The 14,548-nt window shown below is 40.6% G+C and overlaps 1 protein-coding gene across 1 annotated transcript; it reads right to left on the reverse strand.

Annotated features, from left to right (window-relative positions):
- Positions 1-7,022: 7,022 nt before the first annotated feature.
- Positions 7,023-10,591, reverse strand: LOC146699013 (uncharacterized protein C1orf232). Its single transcript, XM_085472717.1, has 4 exons — positions 10,256-10,591; positions 8,607-8,684; positions 8,269-8,375; positions 7,023-7,797 (listed from the first exon to the last, which is right to left on the reverse strand). The coding sequence occupies exons 1-4, from the start codon at positions 10,334-10,336 to the stop codon at positions 7,443-7,445; spliced, it is 621 nt and encodes a 206-aa protein (XP_085328843.1). The 5' UTR covers positions 10,337-10,591; the 3' UTR covers positions 7,023-7,442.
- Positions 10,592-14,548: the final 3,957 nt, after the last annotated feature.

Genomic DNA, 14,548 nt, shown 5'->3' on the forward strand with positions numbered 1-14,548 from the left:
TTAGCTTTTACTTAACGTTTATTTATTTTATGCTTATTTATTCTATCCTGTTATTCTATTATTAATTTAGGCTTTACCTAATATTTATTGATTTTATTCTTATTCATTTTTTAATCTTCTTACTCTATTTATATTTATATTTATATTGTATCCCGTTCTTATATATTTTATCATTTTACCCTGTATATATCCTATTGTGTCATATCTCCAGTGTTTTCTCGGAGGGGGCTCTCTGCAGCGGGGCTGTGATCGACCGTGGCTGCTGGGGCTCTGGGGGTCCTCTCAGCCTGGCTGGGGGGCTCCTTTGCCTCCCTCCTGCTGTGTGCCCAGCCTGGAGGCTGCGGTCTGTGACCGGCTCCTGGTGCAGACGGCTCCCTGTTATAGTGTTTCCTCTAGAGATGGACCGATCCGATATTACGTATCGGTATCGGTCCGATACTGACCTAAATTACTGGATCGGATATCGGAGAAAAATAAAAAATGTAATCCGATCCATTAAATATCACGAAAGCACCTCACAAAACTTGCAACATGCCGTAACTCACCTCAGAACGTTAGCACGTCGGAGCAGTATGCATCACGTGATAGAGCGGCTGTGGCATGCGGGACCTGTAGGTGGTCTGGATAGCATGTGGAGCTTCGCTAGCAACTCGGCATTTCATCTCCGACGAAGTTATCCCCGAGAGAAGTAAAGCAAGTGTGTAAGTCCATCTCTGAATGTTTGTAAAGCATTCCTGCGTTAAGCTTAACTAGCGACTGCCTCTCGCTCTCCGGCTGCTACTTCAATCATGAAACTGCTTAAATCAGCTGATCGGCTTTTCTGTCGCGAGTCCGTCTCTCTTGTTTGTTTTTGGCCCACTTTGCACCAGAAAGAGGAAACCAGCGGCTGAACAACAGCAGAACGTTTAAGCTTGATAAGCTGTTGTTAGAATTTATTTAATATTAATTTCTACTCCAGGATCTTTTTCTAAGTAGCTGACGCTGGTAACTGTGCAGGGGCGGATCTTGCAAAGTTTAGCCAGGGGGGCCGATAGGGCATTAACAGGGAAAAGGGGGCACAAAGACATACTTTTCTTTCTTATTCTCATTTAAAATGTCGAGATTTTAATAAATAATTATCTGACACCCAAAGTTTTAATTTGATGTAAAATGAATAGAAGTCAATTACTGTATATAGTGACTATTAAGTCTAATATATATACCCTAGTAAGCTATAGTACTTTTTACTTTGGGAAGGTACCATCTGTGCAGTCTGCAATTTTGTTGAAGAAAGATGTTGAATCTATTTAATTATTCTTGAAAAATAATTGATTTCTGTGCATTTTTTTTTTCACACTGCATCAAATTAAGGTTGATTACGTCGATTAAGCATCATGAGGTGGAGCGTGAGGGGTGGTTCCCTATTTTTTATTTATTTATTTTTGTTGTTGCTGGGAGTTGGAACCCTATTAGTTAGGTTGCTTAATATTTACACTAAGTACTCTTTAAAATACCAGAATAGGGAGGATGGTGTAGGTTTAAGTTTATTAGATTGATCAGTATTGCTGAACTATGAAATATTTTTTTTGTATACAGGTATAACAGAATAGCTTTAGTGTAGTTGTTGTTTTAAACTTGAGTATGAACTTGCAGACTTGCAAAATGCAGCAAGATATTTTAAAAAACAGTTTTGTTGGTTAAAAAACACTATATCGGATTCATATCGGTATCGGCAGATATCCAAATTTATGATATCGGTATCGGACATAAAAAAGTGGTATCGTGCCATCTCTAGTTTCCTCACTTGGCTCATGCGAACCCAGCCCAATTTTTACTCTTTAAGTGTGCGTGTGTGCGTGTGTGTGTGTATGGGGGGGTGGGGATATGTGTGTATTCACATCATTTATGTTAATGAGAGTGTGGGGTGGGCTGCTTTTAACTATGTAAAGCACTTTGTGCTACATTTTTTTGTATGAAAAGTGCTTTATAAATAAAGACTGATTGAGACTGATTGATTGTTTCTGAATGACACGAGTCGCTCCACACTAACAGTTTAGGCAGGTCAGCTTTTTTAAAACACGCAGACATCCACACATTATCACTTGAGGATTAACAAGGCCACTGAAACAGAGGTCATAACAACCCTGCAGAGAGCTGAGTCTAACTTCAAAAAAGTCAAGTCGCCACCTTATCTATGCAGACACACTGCAAACAGTGGAGATTAACCCTGAAAACTGCTTTGTCTGCCTGTTTGTTTGGTGGATCTCCTCCTTTTAGCTGATAAACCTATCAGGGTGATGTCTGGTGCAAAGTTGCAGCTAATCTGTCAAAGTTCTCTCCCTGAAAATGACCTCTCTGCAGTGATTCTGAAATGTCCACTTACTTAAATATACTAATGGCCATTACTTTGGGGCATTAGTGTAATTTCTGTAAACAAGAAGGGCCATTAGGGAGCAGATAAGCAGCCTTGGAGGACGTTTTATATTGTGACCGCTGCTGGCTGCGATTTCATGTTAAATCGACAGGAATAAATGAGCAGTGCTTTAGAAACGCTAAACTTTTGCAAATCAAAAAAGAGAAAAGAACTATTGCACAGTTAATTTAGAAGTGGTTTTGTAAAGAAGAAAATGATTGTCGCATTTACTCACACCAAAATGGATGGTGTGTATCCCTTTTTCATAAAACAATGGAGAAGGAAAAATCTCCCCTAGACTACACTGTATATACAGTAAGTGTTCATGTGCCTCCCTCACATAAGCCACAATTTTGCCTCAAGCAGGTGTGCTGTGGTAAGCTGCTGAAAGAGACCAGTCATTGTTTTTGCGAGAACATCTTTGGTCCCGTAGTTCGACTTCCAGATGTGCCCGCTGTGCCGCGTGTGACTCACCTCGTTTGTTGAGACACTCGACACAACAGCGTCATACCTGAGCGCTACCAGACATTTCTGTCTGCCTGTGAGGGCTTTCATAAGCGCTATGTCTATTTTGCTTTTACAACCCTTTTCATAATTTTGCTGATAAATCTTCTCTTCCCCCCCTGCGTCTGATCTTAGATTTTTTTTGGCCCATGTTTCTTTTACTGATTAACCTCATTTCATAATCTCAGTATAACATTTGAGACCTTGAGCTGTAATCTTGAAGACAAACTTCTTAGGCTCTGGCACAGTCCGGTCACTTTGGCCGGCTGATTTATGGACTGGTGTTGGCCAAGCGAGGTCACAAAGGGACGGACGATGGAAACGCAACAGCTTACAACATAATCACATGGTAGTTTGTTCCAAAGTCATCAGACTGTGCTACGTATTAAAACTTGTTCCACTGACCTCATGTGCTGCTGTTTTAAGTCTGTTAGCAAATCCATAAAGAAAATAGTTTGTGGATAACCAGATTTGCCTCTGCGGATTGAGAAAGCATCTCTATATATATAATACAAATTTAATCTTTTTGTATTTTAGATTGCCTAACCTTCTAGAGTCCTACTCAGAGTATGTAAACCTTTGTAACATTAACCTGGGTCCTTAATTACCACCATTATTGCTATACACCATCATGGTTACAAAGGTAACCCCCTCTACAAAAAGAGATCTTGGATATAAACACAATTAACTCATCTTCTCTCAGGTTTGGGCTTTTGTTATATAATTAAGGCAGGCTCACAGATCTTTGTGGGGTTGCTTTTCTCTTAAGTAATTGCAGTGTGTGGCACAGAGCCCAAGGCAAGCAATGAAGAAGAGTGAAGAAACAAGAAAATAGTGTGTTCTTGTCTGTGTTTTGTCTCTGTGGATGAGGGGGATGGTGAGATATTTGTGTTGCACTGTGAGCCAAAAGTGAACCAAATGGCAAAGGCTTACGGGACTTTGAGAGTGTGGCGGTCACACACCTGTCTGACAGGACCACAAGTGATAAAAGAGTTTTACGCTATGGGACCAGTATGAGCATGTGTGCATGAGTGACTTGGATTAACGGTCGAGTCCCCAGAGCTGAAAGTGCTCCTGCTCTGTGTATATGGGCGCACTGCATGAAAGCAAGTTGTTTTGGCATCCGTCAGATTATTTTGTTTAAACTTCTCGCAGAACTGAAATTACAGCAGGTTAACGAGAAGCCGTGGCAGCGAACCAGCGTCCACAAAGGCAGGATATACTCAAAGTGGAGTGACTCCATTATTAATTTGCTTGTGCTTTTCCTGCTTTGACACATGAATGCCTGCTTGCTGAGGAAGGTCTTGCCCAAAACCACACTGGTCCTGAGATGAGATCTTATCAGGCAGACTAAGAGAAAACACCTGTGAGAGTCTACTGAGGGTCTTAAGTGCATATAAAAAACATGAACCATGATCACATGAGGGAAAAATCAGATTTAAAAAAAACTGGTACCGACTCTACCTGAAATCCAACATCCCCACAGACATTCCCATGCTTTGACTTTCAGAAAAGGACTCTGTCACCGTGACTTTACCCACTTGTTCTTGTTTTTAATGTGTTTTCATTTTTATTGTTTAAGCATTTTAAGCCTTAATGCACTTAAAACTTATGAGATACTCAAAATAAATCCACTATGGCACTGCGTTGAAAGGAAAAACTGTCAATGGAGTCCAAAACCATTTTTGTCTGCAGGCTGTAAATATGTGCTGTAAAGTTAAGCATTATGTCACTGCAACCTCCAGGGACTGACCCACTTTTTGAGTCAGCCTGAAGTGGTCACTTGAGGAACTGTGTTGGCTACCTTTTCACCCCAGATGTTGCTTATTGTGTCCCCAGTGGGTGATTCATGTGTATTAGCAAGTAGCAACAATGTAGCCTTGAACCTCGAGTCTTACAAGAGCACATCTGTTCTTTCTAACTCAACATGCACAGACTTCTATATTTTTTAACTCTGGGTTTTCAGAGCTAACAGAGGCTGACAAAATTGCATTACCAAACAGCTTGTATGGATTAAAGTAGCCTTATCGCTAAGACCTTTAAACAGACATCTTTGAGTAAAATCAGTAGTGCTCTTTGGTCTCACTGTTCATCAGTTTTGTGACAGCTTTACTGTGTGTAGTTGTTACATTTAAAGAAAGAAAGCTCTGATAAACCAGTCTCCAAGGAGGAGTCAACAGAGACCACAAAGCTAACCTTAAATAATGATAGCCTTTCAGCTTTTGTCTGGGAAGAGATTTGGTAACTTAATCTACTGCCAAAGCGACTGAAAATCTTTAACCTACGCCACTTTAGCCTTTTCCTCTTGAAGATATCCACATAAATAAAGTCAGAACTCATGAAAACTGCAGTACATGCAGTACTTGTGTGTTGTTTTTTTCCCTTCAGCTTGTGATCTCAGCAAAAATGGTTTCGAGCACCGATAAGCAGCTCATTATTTCTGAGCTCCCCGAGATGCATTTTAAACAAAACTACCAGACGTCACAGACCCCTCAGGTACCCAGTTGTGCCTCTGTGCACTCTCCCTCGTCTCCCCCCGCGTAAACTGCCAGCCCTGCCTGCTCGCCTTCTGATGCTTTCATGCTCTACAAACCTCATTTCCACCGAGCATTGCTGACTTGATGTCATGAAACTAAAATATGGACCTCAAAACATCAAGACAGTAGTCCCCGCCAATCAGCCCAAAAATCAGCCCTTTTGGAATAAATGTTCAGTCTGAGTTTGTTTGAAATATGCAAGAGTTTGTCACTGAGCTGCGAGTAGGGAAAGATCTCTTCTGACTCAAACAGAGACGGCTGATGTGAAAGTCTGTACACAGCTAGTGAAACTGATTTCCCATGTCCCATTATGACAGGATAAAATCTGACTGACAGTATAAACACATAGAAATGGCACGAAACCATGGGGTTGAGATCGGGCTACGCTCGCTTGCATCATTTTCGCATCATTATTGTGTGTTGCCAAATTCATATAGAAATCCCAAGAAAGACTCCTAAATTTAAAAAGGAAGCTCTGTTCTATCTGAGGAAACATGACACAGTAAGAGAGAGGAAATGGGTGTGAAAAACAGGACACGAAAGAGATGAAGGAAGTGGGATATGAGGAGGAAAATGGGCTATTTTTGACAGGGTATCTGATCAGGCTGTTGTCATGTTTATAAAAGACTGATTTGATGTAAATGTGAAGGACATGAAGGCAGAAAAAAAGGACAGTTGAATATATGCTATACTAAATTTAAGAGGTGAAGAGAACCCCCTGCTGGCCAGAGGCAGAATTTCGTGTTCTAGATTTTTAAAAAAGGTTCGAGTCAAAGCTTCTAAAAACAACCATCACAGAGATCAGCAAATGAATGAATTTTTTTCCAATATTGCTCAAAAGTTAACATTTTTCAGTCACGTGTTCATACCTTACAAGAACTTCAGTGCAATAGTCTTTATTATTATATACCGAAAACAGCAGAATAAAACAGAATAAAACATGGAATAAGGCATAAATCACAAAAGAACAGAAATAATACCATAATAAGTCAATTTTTTTTTTAAATCACAACATTTTAAAAGTCAAAAAACTCACACATTTCAGTCTCAGTCACAATCACAAAATCCAAGTCATCGGTTTTACCGGCTTTATCTCACCAGGCGTACATACGTGTCAAATAAATGTGCTCCACATTTTGCATTCCTGAAGTTTAAGAGAAACTCGGAAGATTATGTAGTATCTACATCACACTGCCAAATTACCTTTCTATAATCCGCTGGCCTCTGAACAGGTTAAGTGAGATAATCCCTGTCTAATCCTGCTATCACTGCCTTTAATCTCTTAATCCGGTTTTTGTTAAACTACAGATTAGATCAAGTTTGCTGACAGGTGTGGAGGCACATGTTCGTGGTGAAAGAAGCACTTTAGGGAAGTAAGTGTAGTCATACAACTGCAAAAACAAAACACTGCCGTGTGCTGCCTAAACCAGTGTGGTCGTCACCAAAATTCTGCCTTACTGCATTCTCTGTGCTGCGGTTAGATGGTAAAGAGACAACTCAGGTCTGGGTGCCCACCTCATCTCCCAGAAATAATTCAGAATTTCATAAATTAGCATAGTGACTTTTAATACAAGCAACTTTAAAAGTTTTTTTCACAAGTAGTAGTGGTTGGAGTTCAATCACTGGTCCGGGATATGAACACTACCTCTGGCTCTGTGCAGGCAGAGAAATGGAAGCTCTTTTTGTTAAGTGTCGCCTATGACCTACACGTCCTCTTTACTCTTACATAAATAGACTGACCTTTAAGTAATGGGGAACCAAAGATTACAAAAAAATAAATAAACAACAACACTGATTTTCTTTTTATGTCTCAACCAGCAATCAGGCCATTGGTAGTAATGTGGCTGTGAACACACGTTTTCTGGAGTGTATAATAGCTGACAATACAGAGGGACTTCAAGAGGCGCCAGTTTAGTTACAGGATATCCTTTGCAAAATTTACCTTCCTCCTACATCTACCACCCTCCTCATGTTGTTTATTTTCTTTTACTTTCTCCTCCACCATGTTTCTAATTGGTCTTGGTCTTCAGCTCTGCCAGCTTGCTGGTAACAAAGTTCCATTTGAAAGACGCATCCTCGTTGCCTCCTCCCAGCGAGACGTACTTGGAGAAGCTATTGTTGCTCCTTCCTCCCCCTTCACTCTGCTCTCCCTCAGTGACCTGCCCATCCTGCTGACTTTCCGCCCCTCCAGCCTCTATCACCCCTTCCTCACCTTCCCCTGTTGCTGCCTCGTTCTCAGCAGCAGCGGCGGCGGCCGCAGCAGCTTCGGCCTGTTTCTTGGCTGCCCAGTTAGACGCAAAGCTATCCCAGAATCCCGTGCGCCTGGTGGGTCGCGGAGGCTCCTCGGGCTTTGCTGCAAGCGGACTGAGAATTTAGACAAAGCAGTAGGTGCTTTAAATTATGAAACAACTGACAAAGATTTTAGATTTTAAATAACTTAAGTTTTAAAATTACATGTAAACACAAAGACTTTATAAGAAAGGCTTCAATAGTGATTAATCCAACAATCATTCCTTTATGAATATGACAAAAAAGACAGATTTTGGCCAGTAAGTATCCTAGATTTTCAGAAAATAAGAATTTATGTCTTCCAGTAATTATCTTCATTTCTATTTGTTTTTCTATTAAACCTCCTTTTCCCCTCTCAGTTCAGTCTGTACACCAATTTTGGCCAAAACATTTCTTTGGGTCAGTGCAACGAAAGTAAAACTTCAACCTTATGAGTTACAAAATCTGATAAAGGTGTGATCTCAGTTGGAAAGTGTAAAGCTCTGTTTCACCAGCAACATCAATGTTCATGAATGCATGTGAGAAGATAGACGATTAAAAACTCACTGGTCAGCGACAGGGGGGCACTCAGTCTCCTCTAGGAGCTGGTGTTCATCATCTTTGTTGAAGATCGCTGATAGCCGATTCCAGCTTTTAGCTCCTGCCCCCTGCATCTTGACAAGGTCAGAGGTTAAAGTAGGGATTTAGTGCTGTCAAATATCACTTGACTAACGCTCCTCTGTCATATCTTTAGACATATGCTTAGCATGAACCTTTGCATGGATATTCTCACTTTACTCACTGCATCTGTGACCATTTTATAAAGTATTTGTGAAGCCTGCGTGATTAGTAAACGGACAGAAAATACCCTACAAGGTTTACAAGCACTGCCAGGGTTCACATACTTTCCTGGCCAGCTGGGAGACAGCATTGGGCCCCTCCTCCTCCTGCACTGGACTCATATCATTCTCCACCTCTGTGACCTGCAACACCAGTAAACAGAACAATATTTCATTAACCTGTCCACACACAGTCTGGTCACAACAAACTGTCTAAGTTTAATGCACAACACAGAATCTGTGCACAGCAGTCGCCATCTGGTGCGTATTGTGGGTACTGCAAGCTGAGGCAGACCTAGCTTAAACACACATGACACTATTATATGAACTACTGGAGACTAAAAATAAATTGCCACCACAGAAAAATGTTTAATATTTCTTTATTAAAACTAACTTTAACATTTTGCACATTGTGTTTTAATTGCTTGTTTTTTCTCTTGACCAACTTACTAATTACTTAACAGTAGTATTTCCACATCAGTGGATGTTTTGACATAAGGAAGACTGATAGTCAAACGCTTTAGCAGTCTCTAATTTCACTAGAACGTGTGAAGCAATGGCAACTCAAATAGCAGTGATGACATCTCTGCATATCTATCTAGATGGAAACTATCTCTCCGGATTCCCTGTCGTCCTTGCAAATGCCCGGGCAGCTCAAGAGGCCACAATGTGAAGCAGTCAGCTGGCAGATCTGAATATGCCAGTGAGGAACCTGGCTATCTGTCTCGTCCGCCTGTCAGCCCGTCATTCACTGGAATGCCAACTAATCCGTTTGTTCAGCTCCTGTGCAGGATCGAATTTCTCAGCTCTCTGGAGATCTGGGTCAACGCAACACTGTTTCACGAGAACCAAGTCCTGCATCGAGTGCAGGTGTTGCCGTGAACATGAGCAGTGGGAAAAATCCAATCCAACAAAAACCACTAAAAAGAAAGTCGATGTCTGACCCTTGGAAAAGGTCACCGCGTAACTCCAAGACGTTCTGAGAGCTTTAAAAAGGTAGAAAAGAAAACGAAGAAAGTTCTGCTTCACATGAGTGTAATCGTCTATTAGTCCTTTCTCTGCGATAAAATGTTTTTATGTTTACTTAAGTCACCACAGGCATCTGAAATATGACTACAGACCAAGATTCAATAATGATTTTATGTAAGAAGATACCAAGCAAAAGGGCATTCGATGACTGCTGAAAACATCCCATATTGCTTGCAGTGTTGCCTGTATTTTGGTTAAAAGCTGTTTAATTATTGCTGTGATTGCTCTTATGTATCTGGATTTCATTTTAAGTCCACATTTGTCTAACAGCAACTAATAAAAAAGTAGATTTGATGCATGTATATTTGTATGCACATGTTAGTAAACACAGTTTCATCAGAGTCGACTTGCCAGCGTGCATTAAGGCCAGCATTGCTGTTCCCAGGCCGAACATCTGTCTTAAAGTTCCCATTGCATGGAAAACAAATCAGCCCTGCAAGCTCATCTAACGCTGTGATGAATAAGAAATGATCAGCAAAACAAAACCAGCTGACTTTCTGACTTCTGTGCCAACAATTATGTCAGCTTTCTTGTACTTTAACCTCTTAAGCCCCAAGCCTAAGTCATCTCCTGCTTTTTCCCCCGCATCAGGGGGCGTTGGGGCTTAAGAGTTTAAAGTGTTTCTGACAAACAAATTAATGAGTAACATGAGCAAATGTGGAGAAACATGTATGTATATTCTGTACCTCCTCGGCAGTGTCCTCCTCATATTCGGGATTAATAGTCTTCAGCACTTTGCTTTTATAAACCTTCCACATTGGATTCATACTTGCAGAAATAGATGCTCAACACTTGAGGGCAAGACCTGTGAAGATGCCTCTGCGCTCCACCCTCCACCGAGTCTCCACGTCCACCTTCAGCTCAGTTGGGCCGACTTTGGCCTGTTTCCATGCGTAATGTTCTCAGCAGATTATAAATGCAGGGAACTTGTTCAGAGCTGAGGCCCAAACTTTGTCATGCTGCTTCTCCTGGTCAGATTATGTCTGTCTCATTAAGCCAGCAGGGCTGACAGCTGCTTTCATCCCCACAGAGTGTCTGAACAGGTAAAGCTAGGAAGTTGCGCTGCTTGTGCATCCGCCTACGCAGGTATACACACACACACACACTAATTGTCAGCGTCACGGTACTGCCTTGGTTACCTGGAAACAGGTGTGGATTTCCTCATTCATATTTCAGAGGGTTTCTTTTGCAGAGCCAGAGGTCCATTGTCATCCTGTGCTGGTAGGATGGCTCCTATAACCTTGCCACACAAACACACCAATACAAACTAGTTTTTCAGAAAGTTGGAACTACTGTCTAAAAGGTAAATAAAATAATATAAATTCCACAAGTATTTAATTAAATTAGACCAAAGACCGCTTAATAAATGTTCAAAAGTGAAAAAGAAATCTAAAATGTCTTTATGATCTTTGCAGTTTACATGTGCAAACATAATTGCAAATGTTTCCCTGAACACAGGGTGTGCAGGTTGTCATTGCTATTCAAATGTAAAAGGTTGTACATTTCCACCTTGATCTATTCTGTGTACATGAGCACAGAGCTTTGAGAAATTCATGTTCTGATAACATCCTCCCCCTCCTTCCACGTCCCGTCTTATTCAAGTAGCGAGCTGGAGGGGTGTTGTGTAAAAACGTGCAACAGTCGCTTGTAATCTGAACTGCATTTGAATTAACGCTACACACAGGTGCTCATGTCTTCTTTATTTATGGCAATTCATCTTTATACCATCCGTATTAACAAGTAACTCCTCTTTCACTGTCACCTGGCCACTTCCTCGCTGTCCTCCTCTCTGCCGCTGCTATTGGCTGCCGTGACAGATGAGACGAACACCAATCAAATTCAGGCGCCATGCAAAGTTTTTTTGTGTTTTTTGTGACTGGTCGCCTGGCAACCCAAGCGGGCTAGTTTCATGTAGATAAAGAGAGAAGTATAAAGCTCTGATGACAGATTGGATTTCACCAGCCACAACACAAACAGCCGACTACAGACTACAGCCGTGTTTTGCTCACCTGGCTCAAACTGACAGAATTGTAACTGTGGTGATAAACTCAAACATCAGCAGCATAACTGATCGCTATAAACGATCGCTGCAGGGAAGGATTGATAATGATCTTGATTATCAGCAGAGAAATTTGACCTATGCTGTTCTGTTGCCCTCCTGATCCTGGTTTTGATTACCATACAGACTTCCACAGTAATGAAGCTGTAAGGTCGGGTAGATCCATACGATCGGCGTGAATTATGAATGCAAGTCTATGGACGACACATCTACACATAAAGACGGGTGGAATTTGGTCATTTGAACAGCAGCCAGTTTGGGCAGCTTGAGGAGCTCAGGTTTCAGATGGGAAAGGTCACACCCAGGGATTTATCAGTTACCGCAGCACACACAGCCAGTAGATTATTATGTATGACTGACATGTTATGACCTACATATCTTTTGAAGCATTACAAAGGAAGCTGGAGAGTATTGTAACCAGTATGTGTCGGGATATTAAAATAGATCAAATTAATCTGGGTGTCGCTGATAAACTCTATCCGGATTTAAAGTGCATATCACTCCTCAAACTACAGTTTTGAGACGTTTACATCAGACATATTTTTCTGAAATAAACTTGTCAGAGGAGAAATACGAGCACAAATCCATCTACCTGAGTACTTCAATAAAAGCTTGAAATATTAGAACGTTTTTGTGATATTTGACATTTCTAACCCCTTACATTTCAATTCAGTTTGTTTGTAAAAGAAAATAGACACGTATAGCTGCAGATCCTTGCACTGATAATACCCCTAAGCTTTTAGACCACAGGTGCTTGGCTCAGTTATCATTTCTATCTCACAAGATAAATTTTCATAAATAAATTAAAACTGATCAGAACTGAGTTCAGCTTACTGGTGTCCGGCCTTCCACAACAGTCCCAGTTTTCCATGTGGTCCACAGGAAAATTAATTGCCTAACCTTGTTTTAGACTATTTAAAAACAAAGCACTAACTGGGGCTTTCCAGCCCTGTGAAGGACTGGCAACTTGCACAGTGTATACTCTGCATCTGGCCCTGAGTCAGCTCCAGCCCTCATCATGAACTGGATAAGTGGTTTATAAAATAGATACATGGAGGCTTTTCCATTGAATATCAAGAATTCTAAAGTTAGAGAGGCAAAGTCGAGATGAGTAGAGCAGGGATAGTGGATATAATGAAAAAAGGATGTTGAATATGGAACTGTGAGGTAAGAGGAAAAGAGAAAGCTCACAGAGGAGGTTTATGGGGAAAGGACACGGAGAGGGTAGGGTGAGTTGGAGGCAGGTGATCTGCAGTGGGAGCAGCCGAAAGAAGAAAAATAGAACTACAAATTCATTTTAATTATATATTTTAATACGTTTATTACCTCCTTTATCACATTAAACACAGACAGCCTCAGATCACCACTAGGTGGCTCAAGAATCCTCAACAATGGTGGACATCCGTTTCAGAGAATCTTGAAGTCGCACTCATTTCCTTTTTTCAAATGCCTAATGATTAAGGCCGTGATTTTATCCCACACAGGCACAAAAATACGGAATAAATAAGAATACAATGCAATATAAAGAGAATACCTACTAGTAGGGAGTGTGATTGCATCAAATAGTTTTTTGTTATTGAAAGCGGGAACAAAAGGATTTGGTTGCTTTACTAATCACCCTATTTGCATTGCAAATAAACTCAGTACAGGTAAAGGCTGAAGTCAGGGTTCTGGTGGTTGATTTCATTTTCTTGACGCTGTTCGTTTAAGTTAATTCCAATTTCTGTTAGGCCCATTGTATTTGTATCGACTTCTGACAGAGAACCAACTTTTTGTATTGTGTATATATACACACAATCCAGAAAAGCTTTCTACCTAAATTTAGGCCACAGGTCTTTGTCTCAGAGCAGTTTAGTTTGCATTTGAATTTCAGAGAGAAGTATATTTGCATTTCAGCGTGTCCTCCTTAACAGAGGGTGGCTACCCAAAGACAGGAACTGGTCTTTTCCACCATCAAAGCATAAAACCGATAAAAATGGACTAAAGCCGGTTTTGATACTTTGAGTGCTCACAGTAGTTTACCTATGTGACTCTCATGAATAGCTAGCAAGACAAAAACATGAAAATAAATCTACTATTCTTGATTTCATGATACCAAAGAAGGTTTACCTATGTGGAGCTAGATAAATACTGCCTCCTTTCGGTTCTTGCGAACACTGTGTGGTCTGCAGGAGGTCCCTGAGTTCATCCACATGCGTATCATATCACTTTTGACCACTGGGGGGCGACATATGAAATAATTTCCTGCTTCAGTGGGTTATTTGAGAGATTAGGAACACAAAGTACAGAACACAGTGTACTGAATGTCATCCATATACTGCCTCTGCATGCATGCTACAGTGTTAACATGCAAGCCTCTCAAAAATCAGAGATATTAACAAGTGATGTGCAGCATCGTTAATAATCTAAATGGAGCTGCACAGGAGATGCTTCACCACATTAAGTTTTCTGTGCATGATGCTACATTTTCCTTTGCAATGCCTGAAATCACAGCCAACTGAAATTAGTAAGATTTTGATATATGTAAGCTAAACAAAAGGCTCTGGATATGCTGAAGCTCTATTGTCTGAGCAGACATCCCACCACACAGGAATGTCATTCATTTCAGTGACTAAGCTTAAAGCTGGTTTCCTCTGTCAAGCTTCTCATTGTTGTAAAGCTGATATCATAATCCCCTTTTCATTTTATCATACAGGAATTTAACTGTAGTGATATTAAAGAAGTTTGCATCTTAATGCTAAGATGTTCTTACTTTATAACCCAACGCATTTAATTAACCTCCATTCATACTGTAGGTACGTAGTATATTATTTATTGTGTATTTTATTAATTGTCCTTAACCAAAGTTAAATGACAAAATATTTGTGTATATTTATGCAAAACGTCCCGGAGTAACTTCATTGTAGAGCCTGTGCAAAGA

The sequence above is a fragment of the Copadichromis virginalis genome, linkage group LG11, assembly GCF_057382275.1.
Source record: "Copadichromis virginalis isolate Kocher_CV1m ecotype Utaka linkage group LG11, C_Virginalis_male_GT1.1, whole genome shotgun sequence".
NCBI classification, from domain to species: domain Eukaryota; kingdom Metazoa; phylum Chordata; class Actinopteri; order Cichliformes; family Cichlidae; genus Copadichromis; species Copadichromis virginalis.